Source organism: Embiotoca jacksoni, unplaced genomic scaffold, assembly GCF_022577435.1.
Source record: "Embiotoca jacksoni isolate LCO1_2020_lvr unplaced genomic scaffold, fEmbJac1.0.p SCAF_8, whole genome shotgun sequence".
NCBI classification, from domain to species: Eukaryota; Metazoa; Chordata; class Actinopteri; family Embiotocidae; genus Embiotoca; species Embiotoca jacksoni.
Window position 1 is genome coordinate 14,583,126 of NW_027185436.1, and position 24,490 is coordinate 14,607,615.

The window sequence follows — 24,490 nt, forward strand, 5'->3', positions numbered from 1 at the left end:
ACACAGTTAACGGAACTAACCATATACCTTACTCGCATGAACTTAACTTGCTCACAGTAGCAGCTGAAAGGATTGCCTTGGCCTCTTGTATCATGATAAAGTGACTAAATGGGTGTCCGCTCCTGAGAGCATGTTTCAAATAGCGGACGTTGATACCGTGGCTGACACCTCCTGCTCGCCCACTTCAGCAGCTTAAAACACTTTTTGGTGTGATGGTGCCATCAATGTGTAGTTTTGACCTTGATTGTTAAGGAAGCAAAGTCATTTCTCATGCCCGCGAGTTGCACAAACCTCTATTTTATTTTATTTTTTATACTATTTGCATCAGTCTTTTTGTTGGAACGCAAATGCCTTATCCTGAATTGTGTTCACTGTGGAGAGAGTCAAGACGTCACCGCGCTGCTCGCTGTTCATGTACTGACATGACAGGGCGTTCCTCTCTATTTATACGAGCACTGCATCCTATCACCACTCTCATGCTTAGGTTCATGGTCTGTTTATCTTAACAGCTTTCTTTTCTGGTTCACCCATTCACATCTCATGTCATCGTAGATAGTGAAATGTGAAAATAGGAAACTGTTACTCACACAAAGTTACAGGAAACTCGAATCAAATAAGTTGCTTTGGATAAATGTACAGATGAATGTGATGCACAGTGCAAAGCGGTCACATTTTTTTTTACATGATATCAAAGAAGTTTCTTAGAATTTACAATGAAATTGGGTCCAGGCATCAGATGTTAGCGGTGTCTCTGTAGGATGTACAGTAAATCAAGTCAACAAGGCGACGTACATAATGCAGACGACCTCAAGGCAATAAGAACTCCACGTGGTTGAGGTTGCTCTGGTGTGTAGTTTTGAAGTCAATCAAGTGCAATGAACAGCGACCTAAACCGAGAATATAGCAAAGCACAGTTGAATGGTTGTACTGGATGCTGATAATCACTACTGGATTCAAATGTACACTTGACTGGTTTATATTGGATTCAGAAACCAATGAATAACCACACTGCAGTTGAGGTCAAATTTGGTCAGCAATTCTTCTTTTTCCATCCACATTTGGAACAAATTCAACAGTGTGAAGATGTTAGCAAGTCTCCATTCCTGTGGTGTAGTGTACTGATTTATTTATTTGTTCAAATATACATCAAAGGTAACATAAATCTATTGATACTTCAGCCAAAAAAGTGAAATTCCACAGCTAAAGGAAGTAACATTTGTGGATAATATTTCTAGGAGTTGATGCTAAAACCACCAATTCAGTGAACTAGCGTTCCTGGATTTTGATGTTATTGGTATATTTGTTATTGGTAATCGGGTCTCTAACTGCCTACTCGTTAGAAGCTCAGGCATATTCAGCCTTTTTGTTGTGACGTTTAATAACAAAGGTTACTTCCGATATCCTTAAAATATGTGAAGTTCTTGCACTTTAAACTGTGATGTTAACACATACAATAGATGTTTCACTTCGTGAGACAATTTGTCGTTCTTTTCTTTTCTTGTAAACAGCATGTGTTTACTTTTGACTGCAACCCTTAAGAGCCCAGAAAAGGTTAGCTGATGCAGTTCTTGGACATGTGTGCACTCCCCTCCAGCAACATTAGCAGCAGGCTGCCTGTCAGCATGATGCACAGCCTCAGGTTGTTAATCAGTTTTAATCAGCATTTGCTGCATTAGCATGCCGTCCCCTCTGTAAATCTTCATAATTTGAGCTAAATAAGTTGTATGTTTATGGTCAGAACAGTAGACTTGGGCACCATCTTTGTAGAGTCGGGCTATAACTCACAATTATTGATGTTTACCGGGATGCCTCATGAGTATGAGCCAACCTGGATTAAATGTCTTGATTTGGTTTTAGTATATCAGAAGTGGGTTTTGGAGTCGATCAATAGAACTTATTAATTATAACCTATGCCGTGTTGTGCCCTGCCTGCCTTGCAGATGCGGGTCCGACTTTGGCTGCTAAGACCGGCTTAAAGCAACCATAGCTCACCCTTGCATAGTTTTTATGTCAAGTTGTGTTTTTGATGATATTGAGATTCAGGTCATTTGGTTCCAAGTCTTTCTTGATCCAGTTCAACATTCATTTCAGGAAGTGTTTTGAATCGTCAATGTCATTCCATAAGAGGGCATAAAGGTGTGTGTTGGTGGGGTGATAAACTACTTAAATAAGATGTACATTATGACATTAGTAGTTGAAACCGGACAGTCTTTTGGACGGTGTGCAGAGTTCTGCTTTCCGCCCGTATTTTTTTGTGCAGTCATCTGTATTTCCCTCTTCACTGTTAGATTCCCTTCAGTATTATTCCCCCTGCTTCTTCAGCCACTTAAAGGCTGCTTGGCCATAGCCTCCAAATGGTCTTAATTGCCTCTCTTCAATTCTCTTATCACCAAAATCCCCCCCCCCCCCCCCCAAAAAAAAAAAAAAAAAACCAAAGTCCTCTCTTGGACGCTCTCCCTCTCCTCTTGAGCAAGTCCTCTCTGGCTCATTGCGCGACTTCATCACGTTTACTTTACAAGTAGAGACCTGTACTCCCCATAAACCAGATGGGTCTCCGGTGAGCGGAGCTCCTGCAGCACCTCATTCATCCACTCACCACTTGATGTTTTTACTGTTGTTGATGATGTTGATGATTCTGAGACGCCCCAGTGGCCTAAATTTGGAAAAGCATGTTCATTTTCTTTTTTTATTTCTTTTTTTTTTTTTTTTTTACCCCAGCTGGCAAGATCCTACCAAGTTCAGCCTCACCTGCTGAAATTGTAACCAGTGTTGTTTTCAGGTCTTGTTTAATTCAGAAAGCAAGACTTAAATGGAGTGGTGGGAGACTCAAAAAGAAAAGATTTGACTTTTTTTTTTAGCAGTTTTTGAAATGCCTTCCCTTTTATATTTGTTTTGAGGATGACCTATTGACACTAAAAATCATTACAATTCATGTCTAATATTGTTCTCGTAATCCATTAGTCTGTCATTATTTTTTTCATTGATCATGGACTTGTTTATTTAGTTCCGAAAACAAGTTTTTAGAATCAATGCAAAACTTAAAGAAAGTACTAAACTCTTGAGTTAAAGTAAAAAAAAAAAAAAAAAAAAAAAAAATCAGTCGAACGTGTGGCATCAATTAAACTGATGACTGTGTGTATTGTTGCTGTTGTTTTTAGCTATTTTACCCCGAACTACATTGAAATGATTCATGCAGCTGAATTTATGATGTTTACTGTTCAACAGAAATATGTACTTCTCTGCTAATTGAGTTTCTGCTTTCATAACACAGCACCTTTTATTCACGCCGATATACAGCTCGACTCGTCAACAGTTTTGGGTCTCCATTTCATTGCCATACGTTTCGATGCCGTTTGTCTATGTCACGTACGCAGCGGCCTGACACACATTTCAACTGTTTCCTCCCCGTGTTTCCTCTCAGGTGGTACCATGGCAAGCTAGACCGAACCATTGCTGAGGAGCGTCTGCGCCAGGCCCGGACTCCTGGCAGCTACCTCATCAGGGAGAGTGACCGCCGGCCCGGTTCCTTCGTCCTGTCTTTCCTCAGCATGACCAATGTGGTCAACCACTTCAGGTACGAGAGCGTGCAAAAATGCAACAAGCAGAAATAACTTCATCTCAGTTACAGGCCCAGTTCGAATCTTCAGCAAGAGCCGGCATAAACCCTTGGAGAGAAGTACATTCTTGCATAGAAACATTCAGATGGCCCTGTCGCACATAAATTAAACCAAAATTATTCGTCGAGACGAGGGTTTTATACAAAACGTCAACGTCATCAAGGTCTCGTTGATGTTTACCATAACCAATTCTCTGGCTTGTATAGCGTGGTATTGCTAACAGCCTACAGCTGAGAGAGCTTTGTGGGTGGAATAATTAGAAAAGTTGGTGCAACATGAGCTGTTTCCTCTCTCTTCATTTAGCATCCTACAATAAGCAGGCAGCACGCCACCCTCAAGTAGAACATAAAGTCGAGGAACCCCTTCACCAAAAGGGTAGAAAGCCACAGACCGCAGCAGAAAGGCAACCTCAGAGGCCAATGCTCAGAATTGTTGAATGTTTAGCGTTGAAGACACAGTTTGCCGTGGCTTGTCACGCCACACTACTACTCACAGAAGTGTGAACAAACGTCGGATTCACATCCAACCTCTGGCTACGCAACCGCGGTGTGGAATGTGCGTTTTGTTTTGAAGCCTCACTTCTCTTCGCACAGATTCTCATTGTCATGGTTCAGTGTCAGCACGTCACACGTTTGTGATTTGACTGTCGCACAAATGACGAAAACATTGCTATTCTACACATGCAGTTGACATTTCAGTTACATATGTGCATGTGTTGCGGTCTATAGCCTCCACTGGAGCCAGACACCTGTCACTTACGGATCTCAAAGTGAACCACCAACACAAAAGATTGAATTGGACTTAAAAGTCAGGATGGAGCTTTGAGGCGTGCCGTGTGAACGTCTCACTGTCTAACATCCTCCTTAGATAGATATTTAGTTTCATTTTGTCATGTCGGCTACGTTTCGTTTGCAGCCCACTTAAATATTTTACTGTCAAGTGAATGGAAGTTAAAATTACTCTATTGCCTGCACTGCGCATTGATTAGCCTGTACTTGTAGATAACTGAGCTGCTGTTAATCATTGCTGTGTTTCCTCTCAACAGGATAATCGCCATGTGTGGGGACTATTACATTGGTGGGCGTCGCTTCTCTTCTCTATCAGACCTGATTGGATACTACAGCTATGTGTCTTGCCTACTCAAAGGAGAGAAACTGCTCTCGCCGGTAGCCCCTCCAGAGGTGAGACTGACTTCATGCTTGCAGGGAGTATATAATAGATACAACAACAAAAAAATACTCTGGTAATTTCCAGCATTCGGGACATTTTGCCACAGTCCTCTCAAATTTGACATGATTCTGAACTGTTTACATTAATTGTGTGACATAATGTTACATGGTATGTTCTTTTTATCCCCTCATCTCACTTGTTTTCAGAGTAAGTATTGCGAAATGCTCCTTGTCTAAATATTAGGAGGAAGTCTTGGGTGTCATATTTGATATAAAGTTGTGCAATATTTAAGAGTCTCTTTCTGTTTAGTTTTGAAGACCAAACAAAATATAAGAAGCATTTTACGTTTTTTTTTTTGTGTTCGCGTGAATTGATTGTGAATTTAGAATGTGGTTACCTTGAAAGTGCTGGAAAAGTGCCTACATTTTACTCTTTGAAAGCTGTGTGAACCCTGAATAGAAAAGACCTTTCCCCAGAGGTCAATTAAAACTTCAGACCGTTTTATATACAGTAAGCTAAAAGCATGCAAGATGTGACAATCACGGGTAAATTATGCATAATGAACCTTAATCTCCTGTAATGTCCTGTAGAAGTTCTTTGATCTGATAAAATGTGTGCGGGTTCAAAGATGAGTGAAAATGCACACCTTTTTGATTCCTTTTTTCACCTACTGGCTCCTCAAACAAGGGAGTAGTTTCACATCCTTTTCCTTTTTTCTTTTGCCCCCAGGCAGTATTCAGAACTGTTTAAGGCAAAGCCCAGGCTAATGCTAATTATGTTTTTCAGCCGAGTGTGATACCTCCCTGTGGGAGTTGTAGTAGAATACTTGATTTTGTAAAAATAATTAGGGGATTTAACACGAATATATTTCTGGAAGGTCAATGATGTTTTTGTTCTCCGCGTGCTTTGTTTCCTCAGCCTGTAGAAGACAGGAGGAGAGTCAGGGCCATACTTCCATACACCAAAGTGCCAGATACTGATGAGATCAGGTAAGCATCTGTGTAAAACTAATCTTTTCGTGTCATACACTTGTGAATATAACATACTCATATCCAGCCAGTCTCTTTCCTAAAAGCACTCTCCTAAACATGACCCATAATCCTACGGACACAGATGAGCACTGATAATGTTCTGGGCTTACAAAATACAGTATTTCCCTATATGGCTCACACAAAGAGGCCTAGTTTGATTTTTGTGGCATGTCACAGCAGCCTGGAAAACACATCATCTGACTTGTTATTGAAAAACAGCCTTTCCCCTCTCATTAAGCTGCAGCAGGCACACTTATCCAGCTATCCCTGATTTCCTAAATCTGATAAACATGTGTCTGAAGTCAACCTCAGTGCTGAGCCTGCCAGCGAGCCACGGGCCTAACTGCACAGATAGACATGCAACATTTACCTCTAAATGTTATGAGTCAGAGGAGACACCTGCTGGTAATGCTGTGGTATTATGATCTACTCTAAACAAGCACTGAATTTCTATTTACTCACTTCTATTATGGTTAAGATGACAGTGGACAGAGCAACAATGTTTAAAGAGGGAGATGGTGTTATAACCATGTTTTTTTTGTTTGTTTGTTTTTTAAATCGTTGCGTTAAATTATCGTTTCTTCATGATATAATTTTGACTTCATGTATCTTCAGCTTCCTGAAAGGGGACATGTTTATTGTTCACAATGAACTGGAAGATGGCTGGATGTGGGTGACGAACGTTCGCACAGAGGAGCAAGGGCTCATCGTGGAGGATCTGGTGGAGGAGGTGGTAAGTACAACACAACATGTGGAGGCTATTTCCATCGTTTTAGAAAACCTTTTATCAAACTATCAAAGTCAATTCTATGGAATAAAGACAAAATTGGTAGGGGCATCTGTGCAAGTAAACTCAGTGTAGTGTGGATTTTTTTTTTTTTTTTTTAAACAGTGAGAGGTATATATATATATATTATAATAAAAGTGGCAACAGCATATGAATATACAGCATAACAGCTCATATACATCACAACAACCGCAGTCATTGGTGTCTTTGACAGATTTCCGTTTTCTGATCTTTTTCAGGGCCGGGAGGAGGATCCACATGAGGGAAAAGCGTAAGTCTGCTTGTCAGGGTGTCCAATATCTGATCAATGTCGAAAGCAGTTCACTCGCATAAAAATCCATCTCATCAGCTACAATGTTCGGATGCAGTGATTTATCACTCAACTCTTCATTACAGCGATAATATTCACCTTGTTAGTTCAGCTTTCATTGTTTGCAGCCACACACGCGTCCTAGTTTTCTTTGTCCCCGACAACTAAATGATGTTTTTATAGTTGCTTTAACGGGCAGAATACGGTGACAGCACATTGTTTACAGCGCGAGTCATTCTTTTCTCCCTACTTATCATGTCCTTCAGTTTTGGCTAATCTTCAAGTATGACGGATACAAATTACATTACGTCACATTCAAGCTCCTTTTTATTTGATAACATTTGCTTATAGGAGTAATTAATTTAGCAAACAGTGGCTTGTCATTTCACTCTGATGAATGGCCCCAACAGATTTTGAAAGATTTTAGTGTATTTAGAGATGCTGCTGTTGCAGTGGCCACCGAACACCTGCGTGTAGCTGATTGATTAAATTGTCTGCCCCTTTTCCTTCTGTTGTTCTTATTGGATCTCCTACAGCTGGTATCATGGAAAGATCACCAAACAAGAGGCCTACAACCTTCTGATGACAGGTACCATTTCTCTTTGCCTTTCATTAGACCAAAGTTATTAATCACAGGAGGCATCATCGGGAATTATTTTAGTCAGAAATACGTTGTGATCATCAATGTTCATTTATCAAAACCTGCCTCTTTCTCGCTCACTCTGATTCTTTCTTAGTTGGCCAGGTGTGCAGTTTTCTAGTCCGGCCATCAGACAACACCCCTGGGGACTACTCCCTCTTTTTTCGCACCAATGAAAACATCCAAAGGTTTAAGATCTCTCCCACCCCCAACAATCAGTACATGATGGGGGGGAGGTACTACAACAGGTATGTCTGCAAACGGGCCTGCCTTTAACTGGTGCTACCAACAGAATAATATGAAGAAAAATGGCATGCATTTTCACCTGCAGTTAGTGATGTGCTGCATCCTGTTTGCTCTCTTTTCTCTCTGGCAGTGTTGATGACATCATCGACCATTACAAGAAAGAGCAGATTGTTGAGGGCTACAACCTGAAAGAACCAGTTTCAGTGCAGGTAGGCACAGTTTATCAGCCTAACTGAGCATGTGTAAATGTATATTTTTGATTTAATGGGATGGCAATTAACAATGTAAACAGTTTAAGACTAAAAGGCAGACATCGCTAACTCCCTTACTGGCATTCAAAGTATCTGAATTTTTACGTCAGCACTTACCAGCTTGGACAAAAAAGAAAAGGAGAATTCAAATGCAATTGAACAGTACATGTAAATGTTAAAGAAAATATATCGTAATAGACATATTCTTGTTGGTTTTCCAGACTGTCTAGAATTTCTGTGGCGCAACAGATGTAGTTTAAAAGAGAAACTCAATGCAAGCTGGCCTTTTAAATGATTGGAATGACCTTGCCTTTGTGATTATGTGATGATTTGATTTGTTTTTGTATTTACTGTAGCACCAGGAACAAGTTCTTCCTGACACAGTGGACGGGAGAGAAATTTATAACACTATCAGACGGAAAACAAAAGACGCTTTCTACAAAAACATTGTCAAGAAAGGCTACCTCCTGTTCAACAAAGGTACATGTACCATCTGTCCTGTCCTTTTAAAGACTTACAGTAGCCTCTTGAAATATCATGAATAATAGTATCTCAGTCTTAACTTGTGGTCATATCAGTCAGGATCTAAACTTTGATCTGGTTCTTCTCGCCTTCAGGCAAAGGCAAACGCTGGAAGAACCTTTACTTTATCCTGGAGGGGAATGATGCTCAGCTCATCTACTTTGAAAGCGAGAAGAGAGCCACCAAACCCAAAGGGCTGATCGACCTAAGTGTGTGCTCTGTGTATGGTGTGCATGACAGTCTGTTTGGCAGGTGAGACATTAAGATATAGTTATTGATCTAATTTAGTAAATGCTGAGTGACAGCAGTTGCCTGGACATCCAATAGAAGAAAAGGTATTTAATGGTATAGCATATGGTACAAAGTCATTTAAAATGTTCTTTTCTCTGTTACTTTTTCAGGCCAAACTGTTTCCAGATTGTTGTCCAGCACTTTAGTGAGGAGCAGTACATATTCTACTTTGCGGGAGAAGCTCCAGAGCAGGCACAGGTAAAAGGAGACGCAGCCCTTCTCTGTCAATTTAACAGTTTCATTGAACAAAGTAGGAACACATGCACATGTGTTTTGTCTAGACTCTTGAGTCCAAAACCCCCCCAAAATTGAACTGCATGTCAAAAAGGAACGCTTACGACACTGTGAACTGCTCCTGGTATTTGCATTAACCTTTAACTCCATACCCTGAGGCCTAAACGACTATTTTACTTCCTGATTCACTCATATGTAAGTGTATAGGGTTGCTAGTGATTTAAAGTATGTAATAATTTTAACGTTTTTCAACAATAATAGGTATGCTGGATCAAAATTATAGAAGGCAATGTTGTAGCTTCCAGTTCGTCCTCATGGTGGCAGTGTTGTCTTGCTGTTACAATGTCAAAACCCTGACTCAATGATGGAGGGGACTCTGACTCTGGCTTGTTGTTACAGTAACATAATGGCGCTGCAGTTGGATTACAGGTTTAGTTCAGAGCAGCATTTCCTTTGATATTGATGACATCTCTGTAGATAAAAATGAACCTGAAGTTCCTGATAAAAAGACATTATTTTTGGCCATCCATGAATCAGGTCATTCAATAACAGAGCTGAAGCATGAAAATGAAAAAGGACTTTTAAATGGGGCAAAGGGCAAAATATATTCAATTAGCTGTCGGAATAGAAGAGGAAATCTCATATAGTTACCGCAACTGCCTCGACCCTGCTCCTGCAAACACACAAGTAGTTTCAGAGGCCAAATTTCCACCTTGAGAAGCCAGAAGACATCACAAAGGCACACCGATGGGCAAACTCCGGAATTGACCTACTTTGGTCATAACCGGAGCGAGATTCAATGACTCTCTTCAGAGCTGATGGATGCACTGAAAGTCTTTACTTTGTCCAAATCAGAATTGTTTCATTTGGAAAACCTGAGACATAAATGCTGGAGAAGCCTAATCTGTCTAACCGTGCTCATACACAAAGCAGCAGTGGGCGGACGTAGACATTATAAATGTAAAATGTATGAATCTACACTGAAAAATATCAATCAAAATTTAAAAAAAAATATTTTGACATCTATGAATGGTGATTATGATTATTTCCCAAATGATAAAAGCATCATTTTGTGTGCTCGTTATGCTTAACAACACAATGCTTTGGAAAGGTTATAAGCAGTATGTTTTTTTTTTTTAATATTTTTCTTAATTTGCCTTATGTAAGGGCTGGGTGCAAATATGTTTCCAGCTCCCGGATGCTGGGGCCCAGGAGGTAGTTCAGTAGTCAGGACCCATGTATGTGACAAAGAGCCAGTCGTTTTATTCTGTCCGGGGATGAAGTGCGCACGGTGGGAACAGCTGACAGTCTTGCAAGTTCTTACAGAGAGCGTGCCGACGACAAGTGTTTCTGTTCAATGTTCTGATCATGTTCTGTGTTTGCAGGATTGGATGAAATGCCTTCAAACCTTCTGTAGTAACTTAAGGAAAACCACTCAGCCCACCTCCAACAAGAGGCTTAGGCAGGTACGTGTACCATCAGCCAGCATGGGGTCGTTCATCACTCAGGAGTAACGCCAACATTACCGAGTCATTGTAAAAAAAAAAAATTCCGAATACGTTGAGCATAATTGTGAGCGATTGACGAATGATTCTCAAAGTGAAGCCCTTCAATTGTTTGAAAGGGCCTCAAGTTTCAGATGCCTTTGAAGTCTTCACGCCTGGCTGCCCCACATTCTCTTTACTTTTAGACGTGCAGTCGGTCACACGGGCTTTGTTTTTGTTTTTTTTCTTTATCAGGCTTGTTTTCAATTTACATCTTCTAATATCTGTACAGAGCTGTATGTGTTTTATTTCCTTTGGGAATAGGCAGATGGATTTTTGTTTTTTTGTTTTTTTTTTGTTGCAAAAATAGCAGGAGCTATCAGACTCTCCACAGGAGTGGAGAGGCACTACATCAGGAATATGCTGAATAATTATCACATCCCGACAGTGCGTGCATGTTTGTGCTAAATCCTCAATTTTCTCTCAGGTGAGCAGCTTGGTGCTTTATGTGGAGGAGGCCCACAAACTGCCGGTGAAGTATTTCACCAACCCCTACTGTAACATCTACCTGAACAGTGTCCAGGTGGCGAAGACGCACCCAAGGGAGGGGCAGAACCCTGTCTTCACCGAGGAGTTCATCTTTGAGTAAGTCTGCCATGCTTTGTGTATTTTCCTTTGGTTTCTCCTGCTGTTCTTCCTCCCTCTATACGTTATCCTCCTGGCTTCCCAGAAACCTATCATTGCTTAGAATTAATAACGTTTCCTGTTCTTTTGTTTTGGAGAGTAATAAAATATATGTCTCTGTTGTTTCAGTGACTTGTCTAGTGAAATTAACAGATTTGAAATCAGCCTGAGCAACAAAACAAAAAAAAGCAAAGAGAGTGACATCTGTAAGTCCATCACAAATTCTCAACTATTTACTGTACTTCTTTCGTTTTGGTTCACATCTCATCATGTCTTTCTGTCCTTCCGTGACACCTTCCTCTCTCTCCCTCTCAGTGTTCATGCGCTGCCAGCTAAACCGTCTGCAAAAGGGCCAGATGATTGATGAGTGGTTCCCTCTCAGCTCCCACGTTCCTCTGAAGGGCATCGAGCCGGGCTCCTTACGTGTCCGCGCTCGCTACTCCATGGAGAAGATCATGCCCGAAGAGGAGTACAGCGAATTCAAGGAGGTCTGAGCCGCTGAAAAGTGGTTTTAATTGCGACGTCTATTAACTGTCTGCTCTGTCGTTGACTCACTCGGAGTTGTGTCACGGTTGTGTGTCCCGTGCAGATGATCTTGCAGAAAGAGTTCCACGTCATCTATGCTTTGGCCCACGTGTGTGGTCAGGACCGCACCTTGCTGGCAAGCCTCCTACTGCGGATATTCAGACATGAGAAGGCTGAAGCCCCGCTGCTCAGGACGCTCAACGACAGAGAGATCAACGTGGAGGGTAAGAATCACGGGGATGATTACGGATAAAACTCGTGCTGCAAATAATAAACAGGAAGCGGTATTGACTTAACGGATTCATCTTAAAAGGAATGTAAAACGCGAAACAATGCAAAATGCATGTTATAACTGATAACCTTACCGCTTAGTAATAACTAAGTCTGTGCTGTTTTGCCGGGTTCAGCTTCTTGTTTTGGTTTTGTTTGCCGAGTTAGTTCTGCTCAGAAATATATTTGATGACGTGCCCATACAATTTGATAACCTCTCACCAGATGAGGCCACAACATTGTTCAGGGCGACCACGCTGGCCAGCACACTGATGGAGCAGTACATGAAGGCCACAGCCACACCCTTCGTCCACCACGCTCTCAAAGACACCATCCTCAAGATCATGGAGAGCAAACAGTCCTGCGAGGTAGCTACTTACAGAAAAATCAGTCGTGTCCCACAGTGACGCCTTACAAACCCAAAGACAAAACAGGAAAACGTGGCACCGCCCCCACATGACTGAGACCTCAACGTTTCTTTGCCTTTATGTCCAATGACTATTTCAAAACGTGCAGTTATTTTAGAGTTCATGCACATGACAAAGTACCCAGTCTTCAATTTAATAAGTTTAAATACAACAAAAATCATCTGACATTGGCTGATCCATATCCACCCAATACACAATATTTATCAAAATTGCATGCGATTCTTACAGTAACAGCATCATCGTTTATTATTTGCTGTCACTGTAGAATGAGATGAAATGTTTATCCCATTATTCACAAACATTCGGGATTAATTCGAGTCCAATTCATCTTCATTTGTTTGACTTGTTTTCCTTCGTCCCTCCGTATTTCTCTGTTTTAAGTTGAACCCTTCCAAACTGGAAAAGAATGAGGATGTGAACCTAAACCTGGCTCACCTCCTTAACATCCTGTCTGAGCTGGTGGAGAAGATCTTCATGGCTGCTGAGATCCTGCCACCGTAAGCTCGCATACGGCACCTACACACAGACTTGTTGTCCGGTTCTGTCTGTAAATCACTTTCACCGGCACTTCAAACAGAAATGCAAATCTAAACGTCCAAGAGGCCCAAATAATCCATCAAGTGTCTCTGTGACAACCCACGCAGGACACTGAGGTTCATCTATGGCTGTCTGCAGAAGTCTGTGCAACAGAAGTGGCCCACCAACACCACGATGCGGACGAGAGTTGTAAGGTAAATAAACACCAGTAAATAATGTGGGGCAGAACTGTTCTCTGGACACTTTTAAAAATACGATCAGGGTGTTGTTGTTGTTGGTTTTTTTTTTTAAATTCCAGCATGTTTCTTCTTCTTCTTCTGCTGTCCAACTGAACCTTATCATTCTTCCTCTAGTGGCTTTGTCTTTCTAAGACTGATCTGCCCGGCTATCCTCAACCCCAGAATGTTCAACATCATTGCTGGTGAGCGTCTGTTAAAAAACGCGCACAAAATCTTCCTGCTTGCCGTTGGACTTGTTAAAATGTGTGTTTTGCATCATTTCTCTTTGCAGACCCCCCATCGTCAACAGCAGGCAGGACCCTCACACTGGTGGCCAAGTCAGTCCAGAATCTGGCCAACCTGGTTGAGTTTGGTGCAAAGGTATCTCCCCCCCCTCTCCCCCTCTCTCTCTCTCTCCCTGAAACCGTAGTCCTCAGTTCAAGTGTTGTTTTTATAGCAAAGTACTTTTTGAGTGTTGCTGGTATTCGGCAGCTGTCTCTCTATTCTTGAACAGGAACCCTACATGGAGGGCGTAAACCCTTTCATCAAAAACAACAAACACAGGATGATCATGTTTCTGGACGAGTTAGGGGTGAGTGACATCTGTTTTTGATTGAATTATCGTCGGCTGAAAATTAGCTGATCGACAAAAAATGAATTACAACTATTTTGGTAATTGAGGAGTTTGATCATTTTGAAAGAAAAAAAAAAAAAATACAGAATATTCCCCGGCTTCTGCCTCCTGGAAGGCTTTTCTCGTTTTAGAAAGTAAAGTCACTATCTTTGGCTTCAGACTGCTGGGCCGATAAAGAAAGCAATTTAAATGTCACACTGGCCTCAGGGGAAAATATTATTGATGTTTGTCAGTGTTTTCCTACATTTTGTCGACATAATGATTCACCAAGAAGATAATCTTCTGATTACGAGAGATTAAGGTTGTTTTCACACCTGTGCTTTTCAGTCCGGTTAAATCAGACTGGTCTGTTTTCACTCTTGGTGTGAACACTGTAATCGCCCAAAACAACCTCGCCGAGACCCCTGAGATGAGGTGGTCTCAGTCTAAGAGTTTGCAAACACGCTCAACATCAGCCTCCTTGTTCTACCGAGTCACCTGAAGGCAGCACATCTTTGCAGAGTGTGACGCACCATTGTATTTTCAAGATGTTCTGCTGGTACATCGCCGAGATCATTATGAGCAAATACCAACTCTTGCCATCGCTCCATATTAAATTGCTTAGCAGTGCTGTTCTCACAGGAATATGCACTAGTGCTGAACTCGGGTCCTTGCGTTTACTTTCTTGCTCCCGCCCCCAATCACACCCGACCAATAAGCAGAGTGGCTTCGCTTATTGGTCGGGTTTAGATTCGGGTTTGTTTTGATGCTTTAGGTTTGCTTGGATTTTTCTGCGTGGGGGGAAAAAAAAAAAAAAGAACCCAGCAGAAGACATTCAAAGTCTACGAACTCATCAACTGATTCAGACCAAAGCAAATGAACTATAGGTGTAAAAACGCTGAACTAAAAATAATAATAGTTGCAGCTTTAGTGCGAACCCTGACTACTGGCTCTCTTTTTTTTTTTTTTTCTCCCCTCCGCTGTCTTTGTAGAATGTCCCTGACCTGCCTGAAGCCACAGAGCACTTTAGGACAGACTTGTCCCGGGACCTGGCCGCGCTGCACGAGGTCTGTGCCACACACTCAGACGAGCTCCGGACGCTGAGCAACGAGAGGGGGGCACAGCAGGTCAGACACCGGCGGGGTGGGGATGGAGGGAGGGGGGGGCACACGCACGGTAAATCACGCTGTCCTGTCTCAAGGAGACGTATTTAACTCCCGTTTCCGTTCTGCAGCACGTGTTGAAAAAGCTGCTGGCCATCACGGAGCTCCTCCAGCAGAAGCAGACTCAGTACGCCATGTCCAACAGCAACAGGTAGTACTGCACTCCTCCTCTCCTCCCAACTCCCCATCCATCGCGCCGAGTCTCCTCCGCCGGAGTGCAGCCCAGAGGAGAACGTAGCATGCTCTGCCCTCATCACCATGGCAACCCATCCACCACCCTCCATCGTGTCTTCCTCTGATAGTCCCGCCCATCCCACCCACCCGCCATCTTGTCTTGTTCACCACAAGAGAGCTATGCAACAACAGCAGCTGAGTACAACAAAGCGACGCAGTACTTTAAAACAGAAAGACAAAAAAAAAAAAAAAAAAAAAAAAAAAAAAAAAACCTGCACCAGTGACTGACAGCTGTATGCACAAGAAAACAATTTTTTTTCCCTCATAAACTGTGTTCATGATTTTGCCTTGGGTACATTTCATTCCCTTCATCACGAGGGCCAAATATTAAGATTTCAAAAGTGGTTTCTTTGTACCCGCTTTGTGTTTTGATAGCACAGGTTGCCAAAGTCCTGCTCGATATGAGGAAATTGACATGAAGAAGCTAGTTCTCTCAGTCCCCTTTACTGGTAACTGGATTATGAGCGATAATGCTTTTTATACTGTAATTAGTGACTGATTTATTTTAAGGTTGTGACAATATCTGCAAAGCGCTGAAAAGCATTTCTGTCTGTTCTTTTTTTTTTTCTTTCTTTGTTTTCTAGATTGGAGCAAAGTCTTTCAGAAAAGTATGGTTATTTTATATGAATAAATTCTCTTGCTGGAATCATGAGTATATAAGTGAGATGAGCTGAAATTTTTTTCTCCAATTTATCAGCTTTTTCGGTTTTGATTATGGCTTTTTTTTTTTTTTTTTTTTTTTTTTTTTTTAACTTCTCAATGCCAGACAAAACACATAATCAGAGAAACCAAGTAAAATAAGTGTTTACAGCAGTAATTTTTTTTTTTTTTTTTTTTTTTTTTTGGAATAGTACAGACTGTATCAGACATGCATGCACTTATTAAACTGTTTTTATAAAGTAGATTATGGAGTGGTTCATTGTCCCCTGACAAAAGGTGGAGGAAAAAGTATGCACATAGTCTCGTGTAGCTTTGTTAATTACAGGGAATATTTGACCAAACGTGTCGAAAAATAGTTTTATTATTTACTGCAGAACAAAAGGAAACCAAAGACAGACAGCTTTACCATGTAGAAAAGTAAATATGTTGCGTGCACTTGCAAACTGAAACACACCTTTGCGTTTTCTATAAATGCTCGTCATTCCTGTCACATCCACCGACAGTAAAATACTGGAATTAAGTAGTTTAATAACTTCAAACGGTTTGATTCCACAAGCTCACATCAGGTCTTCATCAGTCCATTCCTGGAAGAAAAAAAAAAAAAAAAGTTTGATTTAGGAAGAAATCTACAAAAAAAAAAAAAAAAAAAAGAAATACCGCTGAAGTGATTTGAGAGTATGGTCTCACCTCTTCTATCAAACGTGGTTCTTTTGCCACGTGACCATCTTCTTCGTATCCTCTCTTCCGTTTGCTGCGACACAGAAACACTTTTACAAGCAGCTGCGTAAAGTGCGCAATGAGTTTTACGATACCAACGTGACTCACGAGTTGTCTTTGCAAGCCGTGACTGTTGGTGAACTCTTGTTGTATCTTCAGTGTCGATGCAACTAAATCCCCCCCCCCCCCCCCCCCCCCCCCCCCCCCCCCCCCGAAGCCCATCGTCAACACTCATTTAGGCGGGGCGTGACATCTAGCGTCCACCACACCTCCATGATCCTCATTGGTAGTTTTAGTCTCCCGTGTCTCCTCATTCAACTTCATCTAGACTAGTTCACACCGACCGAGACTGAAAGTCCTCCCGTCAGAAGCATTTTAACACACGGGAAGTGTGTTCAAATGCTGGGGGGTGGGGGGGTGGGGGTGAGTTATTCGTCAGCCTTTTACAAACATGTCCACTTTATCTTGCAGGACAGAGTGCACCATCATGTCACTGGCTGCTGCCATCCAGGTAATGTGAGTGTTGCGGATTTCCTCCCGAAAGTGTGCTAGTCAGACCACACAGCCAGCCCAAAGTGAGGCCTCGTCCCGTGAGGTGCACAACCGAAGACTGAAGTGAGTTTGTACTTATTAAAAAGCATGTGGCCTAGATTCCTGGCAGTACAAACGCAACACGGCTGCTCTCCACGGGAAACCACTTGCTGCATAACTGAAAACTGTCCTTCCAAAGCCCTTTTCCAAAAAAAAAAAAAAAAAAAAAAGCTTCCGACAGCGTGTTGAAAGCTTGTCGCGTCGGACCTTGAACCGATGGATTTCTACGAAGACGCAGCGAACTGCAGAAATGTCTTAACTTCTTTTACCCCCGACGTTACCTGCCGCTCCCTCAGACGTCTGAGCGTTTTACGGTCGGTGACGGACGCCGGAGCCGGAGCCGGACGGGGCGCGCCCTGATCGGCCACTCCTTTCTTTGGACAGCTGAACTCGCGATGGTGTTAAGAGGGGAGGCAATCCAAAGCATTGACGTAGCGTTTCTTTTTGCCGTCATCAGGGAATTTAAACATAGCACCTCTTTCCGAGAAGACACAAGCCTTAACTCCCTTTCTACTCGCCGTGCTCTCACCCGCGTCGCCCGATTTTACGACGAGCTCTTCCTCCAAAACCGTTGACGGCTCCCGCTGCTGTCTTTGTGTAGAAACTTTCACGCAGCGCGGGAACCACTTCTTACGTTTTATACGCTGCTTTGTTTGTTGGCATTATATACTTAGGCTTGAATAGAAATAAACCGTGTTTGTGTACGATAGAGCTGAAAGATAAAAGAGTTTTGTAGGAGATACCCGTAACCTGTCCTGTGCATGTGTTAAACCCTGAATGGGTCCCGCTACAGCGTGTGGGCCTACATATATGCTGCTCTTAACAACCACCACCTGAACTCCCTCTATGCCTTCGGATGTAAATGAAAGCTTTCGTACGTTGCAGTCTCTCTCGCTGCCCCCCCCCCCCCCCCCCCCCCGCCCGATCACGGCCGGTGTTTTGGTACACCTCTGCACCGACTGTTTTCATATAGATCCACACACACACACACACACACACACACACACACACACACCCCCGGGAAGTCATGCCATGCACAGATTTGTCAAAGTCGTGCGGGGTCGGCCTCGAGTGCCCCCCTCCCCCCCCCCCCCACCTCGCGATTCAAGCAGCTGCGAAATCTGAATCTGTGCCTGTCATAGCTCGAAACGTTTACCAAACTGTTTACTGTAGTTGCACTTAAGATACCACGGACCTCACCAAGTGTTCACAGACGACCGGAGACAGACGTGCGACAAACGGATGAGCCTAAACGCCTTCCTCGTCGGCCAAACCCCGTAAGCAGCCGTGCTTACGCGGTGTGGCCGATGTAGGTGGCGACGTGGCACGCTGTTGTACTCCCTTGATGATGATGATGATGATGATGATGATGATGTTGTGTTCCTTTTTATTTTTTCTACCTGATACTGAACCTTGAACCTTTTGCATCTTAGATACGACAACCTGGCTACAATAAAACTGTTACTACATATGAGAATGGATACCTGGAGTGGCTCACTTGGGTGTGTGTGGGGGGGGGGGGGGGGGGGGGATTACAACACTGCCATCTAAAGGTCGGGTGTCTGAACGCAACACAAAAGGAACCACCGCCTCGTCACGAACATTTACATCTAAGCAATTCAATAAAAAAAATCAATACGGTGTTTTTGAAAACCGATAAAAGGATCACAAAACCTAATATCGGGACACCCGAGCGTAGCGATAGTTTTCTTGCGGCCCTAATTAGTCCCAATGTGCAACAAGGACAAGTTGGGAATAGTCAAATTAGTGTTGTCACTTAAACAAAACCGAAAACCGGAAACCGACACCGCTCTGACTGCATCTTAATATGAGGAGAAGATGAAGGACCGATTGCGATCATCAAGAGTTCTTGAGATTTTTTTTTCAGCTCCATCATTAAGTAATTCATTCCGACATTTCATAAGAGGAAGTGCGAAAGTACATCTCGCACCGTGATCATAGGAAAGTAGGCGACTTCGTCCCCTTACTTGCTCGAAGTGGCAAATTCAGCGTGAATCCTCTCCAGCCTCTGCTTGTAAACGTTCACCTCGTCCGGTTTGGGGAGCTCGTACTTCTTCAGGAGGGTTTTCATCCCTGTGAAAAACCCATGAAACGCCACAAGATTTGCTTAAGCAGCTCAACAGTACTATCTGGTGGTGTAAAACTGAAGGTGCGGTTTACTCACGTCTCATCGAGTCGTACAGCTTGGACAGAGTCTCTTTGTCCTCTTTCAATCCCAGGCATTCAGTCAGGTAGCTGAACATGGCAGACAATAAAAAAAAAAAAAAAGAGAGAAAAAAACTATTTCTCCAATGGATGTCTATATTGACAAAAAAAAAAAAGTATACGAAATCCCAGTGCTTGCTGCTGCTTCAGCAAAGTGAAGGAGATTTTCATATTCAAACCCCACGTTTTAAAACGGACCACCCTTGCGTGTTTTACTTTGACGACGCGACCCACCTCTCCATGCTGAGGCCGGCTCTCGAGGCGCTGTTCAGGATCGCCGTGAGAGCGATCTGAGAGGGTGAAAACAGCAGCCCCGCGTCCGTCATGGCCGCCTGCGTCAGAAAGTCATCAGCGCCCTTCCTCAGCGACTCGGGGTTATCCAGCGTCGAGTATCTAGTCTGAGGGGTGAAATTCGGGAAAAGGCGACAACATCGTCAGGGGGGCGAGACGAGCCTGCCGATCGAACCGGGGATCGGGGCTGCGGCAAAGAGTTTGCGTTCAGGATTGACGTTCGAACTTGCCGCCCCACCTTGAGGTCGATTAGCATGCCCTCCATGGGTCTGAAGGGGTTGTGGACCACCAGGTGAAAGTTGAGCTGCTGGATGAGCAGCAGCTCATACTCCAGGATTTGCTCCAGAACCCTCTCCTGCCCCGCGGGGGTCTCCTGCAGAAGGTTGCCCACAAACTGGGTGCTGGACACGTTGAACTCGTCCACTTTGCAGGACAGGTAGGCGCACGTCAGCCTGAAACGGGAAGTTTAAAAAAAAAAAAGAAGAAGTCATATAAACTGCACAACAAAAAAAAACAAGGCTGGACAAACAGTTATGACGATGTGTTCGTCACTAATACTTTATTCAATATTAAATTGGGAGTGCGATGCTCGGTATTAACTGAAATAAATAGTCGATAAAATAAGAAACTAACTTCTTTCCCCGTCACACGTGACTACCGTCCTTTACAGTAAATGATTCTTCCAAAATGGATCTACTCTAGTTGTGGCTAAATGCTACATACAGTATGTGTGGTAAAATCACTTCTGAAAATGTTGCAATACACATCGGACTATTTTAGCCCCTTTTTTTTGTTGTTGTTAATCGGTGTTTCACCTCATTTATTTATTGTATTATTGAGAGGCCTGGAAGCAACATTCTGAGCACATCACATACACAGCATTTAAAAAAAAAACAAAAAAAAAACTGATATTAGGTTAGTTATGATTATATCAAAGTACATCACTTCTAGCAAAAGTGCATTAACACATTAAATGTTATGGTGGATCCGAATCACGAGGCAGATGCATGAATCCTTTTTCACTTTTATTCACACTGCGAGGTGTGAGAGAACATGTAATTTAATTGCATGTTGTTGTTGTTTTTTTACTCAGTCACAGTAACTGATTACAACTACATGTCTTTCATAATCATATTCACATGGAAGTAGTTACTCTCCTACACTGCCTACAACTGGTGAAACATGTTTGCTTATCAGTTAATTAACCCCTCAAAGATACTTCTCAGTATTTCTCTGTGTTTCATTTCACGTTATCTGTTTCCATTGGAGAGGGGTCAACGACTACTCACATGATGATCCTGGGATGGTACTCCATGATGGAGTTGTTCAGGTAGAACCTTCTGAAGTACATGGCGGCGGTACCCTGCACAGGTGAGACACACATGGTTCAGGTGTTACCAAGATCATGTTCGAACAAAACTTGACACACACACACACACACACACACACACACACACACACACACATATACATACATACACACACACATATATATATATATACACACACACACACATATATATACACACACACACACACACACACAGACACTCACTCACACACACACACACACACACACACACACACACACACATACATGCATACATACATACATACATACATACATACATACACACATACACATACACACAGACACACACACACACAGACACTCACTCACTCACACACACACACACACACACACACACATACACACACACATACATACATACATACACACACACACACAGACACACACACAGACATACACACATACATACATACATACATACACACACACATACACACACATACACACACACACATACATACATACATACATACACACACACACAGACACACACACATACATACACACATACATACATACATACATACACACACACACAGACAGACACACACACAGACATACACACATACATACACACACACACACAGACACACACACAGACATACACACATACATACACACACACACACACACACACACACAGACACACACATACCACAACAGACTTGGGCATCGCAGGCTTAAAAGCACTGCAGAAGTCCAGCAGCCTCTTCTCGTAGTGTCGAAATAAGACGTCTTCCCCATGTCGCTCCAGGAACATGGACTCACTCACGCCAGGCTGATTCAGACCAGAGGTAAAGTAAACCGTCACATTCTCGGTTCAACAAATGTTTGGTGTTTATTTGTTTGCGCCACTTACCTTCCCGCTTTCTAACGCCTTGTTACGGAATTTCTGATTGGCCTTGAACCGTCTCTGCTCAACTTCATCCTCACTTGGAAAAGTCCAGTATTTTCTCTGTGAGCTGTTATGGAACATGGCGGGGACTTCTGCAAGAAAAGGGCAACACAACTGTTCAATACAATGCGAAAAACAACAACAACAACAACAACAACAACAACACAAATTAAACACCGACGTTAACCTCCTGCTCAAGAGTGTGACAGGTCTTCGATTGTGTCAAATAACTTACGTTTTTGTGTCTAAATACACATTCAATAAATCCACGACATCGATGTAATGCGGAAATCGATGTGAGTACGAAGTAGCCTCTTTAATTTATCGTTAAACTTCAAAATCTGCGCCTTGAAATACGGATACGAGCAATAACAAAACCAGCGCGCGTCGTCATGCTTTCTGCGTCAACGTCGTCTCCTTCTGATGACGACTACCGTAAAATTTAGAATACATCGCGCATCCTGAATCGCTCAGTCTGTCTCACACACACACACACACACACACACACACACACACACACACACACACACACACACACACACACACACACTACTTGAAAATAAAAACTGCATTTCTATCCTTTAGGCATAAATATTCAGGATAAAATCAAATAGTCTAATAACTTAAATCTCACATTTACTTGTGAGCTAACAGTGGTCAATACCTTTATATTGGTACGGGTAAAATGAAAAAAATGCAAAGGGAGCTGAACTCTCGAGCCTTTTAGAAATTAATGTAGATTTCAAACAAATTCAAGTGTATTCTTTATGGCCTCGGCTATAAGGTTTGTATTATTCTATTCTATTGAATCAACGTCACCGTGGAACTCATCTGCATAAAGGAGGTTCCAGTGGGCGGAAGACTTTCTGTGGTTCCCCGCCCTCTAACAAGCCACAGCAAACATGCACTTGAAAAATAAAATGAGCTGATAGCCAACATAAATAAATACCTTTGTTCATCCACACATAAAGCCTAGGCCTGAATTGCAAGTTACACTACATATCCACTTTTTTTTTTTTTTTTTTAAATCAAGAACCACCACCACCCACACACACACACACACACACACGCACACACACACACACACACGCACGCACACTATCCCACCTGGATGCAACTTCACGACTGTGTTGGTCAAATGCTTTGATTTGGATCATTTTACATGGAAGATTGCAACACAGACTGAATCGCTACAGTATGTTTAGACAGCCTCTCAACCCCCACCAGTGTTTCCGTATAGGCTACCTTAATTTGCATAAACATGAGTAATTTATGAATAATAAATGCCCTTGCATTCAGCGGGAGCCGTTAATTTGCATATCGCCACAGCTACAGTTTTATTTCCTTAGTGCGGCGTTATCATGAAGCCCTCCAAGACTGCTTAAACCACAATCAAAGACATAATGCTTTAAACAGGTATGTGCTGAGGACTCTTCTTTTTTTCAAATCTTAACCTGGGTCTCTACAGGCGCGCGAGATGTTTAACTTTAAGGTCTGAGCTCTGTCTTTGATAGGCTTGAAACGCTATACGTTCAATGCGCGCGCGCTACAGTATCCGTCGCTCGGTCTTGCCCTGTAAATTGCATAAACATGAAGTGCCGATGCATTATTGATGAGACCATGCAACGTTTTACTGTATGTGCGAACATGTGCGCGCGCACGGGGGAGCATACGAATGTGGCGTGCGTGCGTGCGTGCACGCGTGACTGTGTGCATGCACGTCTGTGTTGTCAGTCCAACACGTTTCCCTCTGCTATTTCGCATAATTTCGCGTGTGTGATGACTTATTTTTGTCTTTCCGTCTCGTGTTATACAATCTTGAAACATTCTTCTTCTTTTTTTTTTTTTTTTTTTTTTTTTTTTCTTTTCTTTGTGCTGAATTTCCTATTCATTGTTTTTGGCCGTAGTCACTGCAGGATGCATTTTATTTATTTACAGAAATACTTTCGATGCTTGATATGAAATGAGGCTACAAGGGTATTTTTTTTTTGGTCAGGCTGTGTGTGTGTGTGTGTGTGTGTGTGTGTGTGTGTGTGTGTGTGTGTGTGTCCCTGTGAGTAAAGGTTGCTCCTATATAATCTGACAGGCAGTGTTTTATGGGAAATCAGACTTGGGTGATTTTTGTTGCATTGCCAGATCAACTGAATGATCATTGAGCCTCCCTGATCAAGTTAGTCTCCTCCTCCCACAGTCAAAGTCTGCATTCCTGTCTGTTGTATGTCAGCTGCTGTATGAAAACCTTTCCAAGGCGTCCTGAAATGATTGCAATTCATGGGCACAAAGTCAGCTGAAATTCAGCTGTGGATGCTGTGTGGAGCATCACCTTGGCCGTACACAGATTTGTAAACTATTCATGATGATGATAATGTTATGGAGGGAGCAGAGAGAGAAGCTGGAGGAGGATAATCCTCACCCCTTGGCCCACCTTCCTACGTCTCATCTGTTTGAGGTTACTTTCTTGTCTGAAAGGAAATAATTTGGAA

At 42.6% G+C, this 24,490-nt stretch overlaps 2 protein-coding genes across 2 annotated transcripts in view; one reads left to right on the top strand and one right to left on the bottom strand.

The window, feature by feature from the left end:
- Positions 1-18,692, top strand: part of LOC138215763 (ras GTPase-activating protein 1-like) — a 31,348-nt gene extending 12,656 nt beyond the window's left edge. Inside the window, exons 2-26 of the mRNA XM_069178110.1 lie at positions 3,422-3,574; positions 4,663-4,798; positions 5,706-5,776; positions 6,434-6,551; positions 6,845-6,876; positions 7,452-7,504; positions 7,653-7,803; positions 7,932-8,010; positions 8,409-8,532; positions 8,670-8,826; positions 8,976-9,063; positions 10,485-10,565; positions 11,071-11,228; positions 11,397-11,473; positions 11,583-11,755; positions 11,857-12,016; positions 12,288-12,430; positions 12,872-12,987; positions 13,135-13,221; positions 13,381-13,448; positions 13,538-13,626; positions 13,760-13,837; positions 14,851-14,985; positions 15,093-15,172; positions 17,104-18,692. Of these exons, the coding sequence (XP_069034211.1) occupies positions 3,422-3,574; positions 4,663-4,798; positions 5,706-5,776; positions 6,434-6,551; positions 6,845-6,876; positions 7,452-7,504; positions 7,653-7,803; positions 7,932-8,010; positions 8,409-8,532; positions 8,670-8,826; positions 8,976-9,063; positions 10,485-10,565; positions 11,071-11,228; positions 11,397-11,473; positions 11,583-11,755; positions 11,857-12,016; positions 12,288-12,430; positions 12,872-12,987; positions 13,135-13,221; positions 13,381-13,448; positions 13,538-13,626; positions 13,760-13,837; positions 14,851-14,985; positions 15,093-15,172; positions 17,104-17,152 (2,656 nt within the window). The 3' untranslated portion in view covers positions 17,153-18,692. The remainder of the gene's footprint in view (positions 1-3,421; positions 3,575-4,662; positions 4,799-5,705; positions 5,777-6,433; positions 6,552-6,844; positions 6,877-7,451; positions 7,505-7,652; positions 7,804-7,931; positions 8,011-8,408; positions 8,533-8,669; positions 8,827-8,975; positions 9,064-10,484; positions 10,566-11,070; positions 11,229-11,396; positions 11,474-11,582; positions 11,756-11,856; positions 12,017-12,287; positions 12,431-12,871; positions 12,988-13,134; positions 13,222-13,380; positions 13,449-13,537; positions 13,627-13,759; positions 13,838-14,850; positions 14,986-15,092; positions 15,173-17,103) is intronic.
- On the bottom strand, positions 16,259-22,423 carry ccnh (cyclin H). Its single transcript, XM_069178111.1, has 10 exons — positions 22,243-22,423; positions 21,972-22,099; positions 21,768-21,890; positions 21,030-21,103; positions 19,979-20,192; positions 19,684-19,847; positions 19,409-19,479; positions 19,212-19,317; positions 16,603-16,666; positions 16,259-16,499 (listed from the first exon to the last, which is right to left on the bottom strand). The coding sequence occupies exons 2-10, from the start codon at positions 22,086-22,088 to the stop codon at positions 16,473-16,475; spliced, it is 960 nt and encodes a 319-aa protein (XP_069034212.1). The 5' UTR covers positions 22,089-22,099; positions 22,243-22,423; the 3' UTR covers positions 16,259-16,472.
- Between the last annotated feature and the right edge of the window lie 2,067 nt (positions 22,424-24,490).

What these genes read in the sequence shown, in the direction of transcription:
- ccnh (XM_069178111.1), bottom strand. Translation starts at nt 22,088, where the DNA reads ATGTTCCATAACAGCTCACAGAGAAAATACTGGACTTTTCCAAGTGAG. An exon ending in GCCGGCCTCAGCATGGAGAG is followed by an intron (nt 19,480 to 19,683) that starts GTGGGTCGCGTC and finishes TGCCATGTTCAG; the next exon opens with CTACCTGACTGAATGCCTGG. An exon ending in AACCACGTTTGATAGAAGAG is followed by an intron (nt 16,500 to 16,602) that starts GTGAGACCATAC and finishes TTTTTCTTCCAG; the next exon opens with GAATGGACTGATGAAGACCT.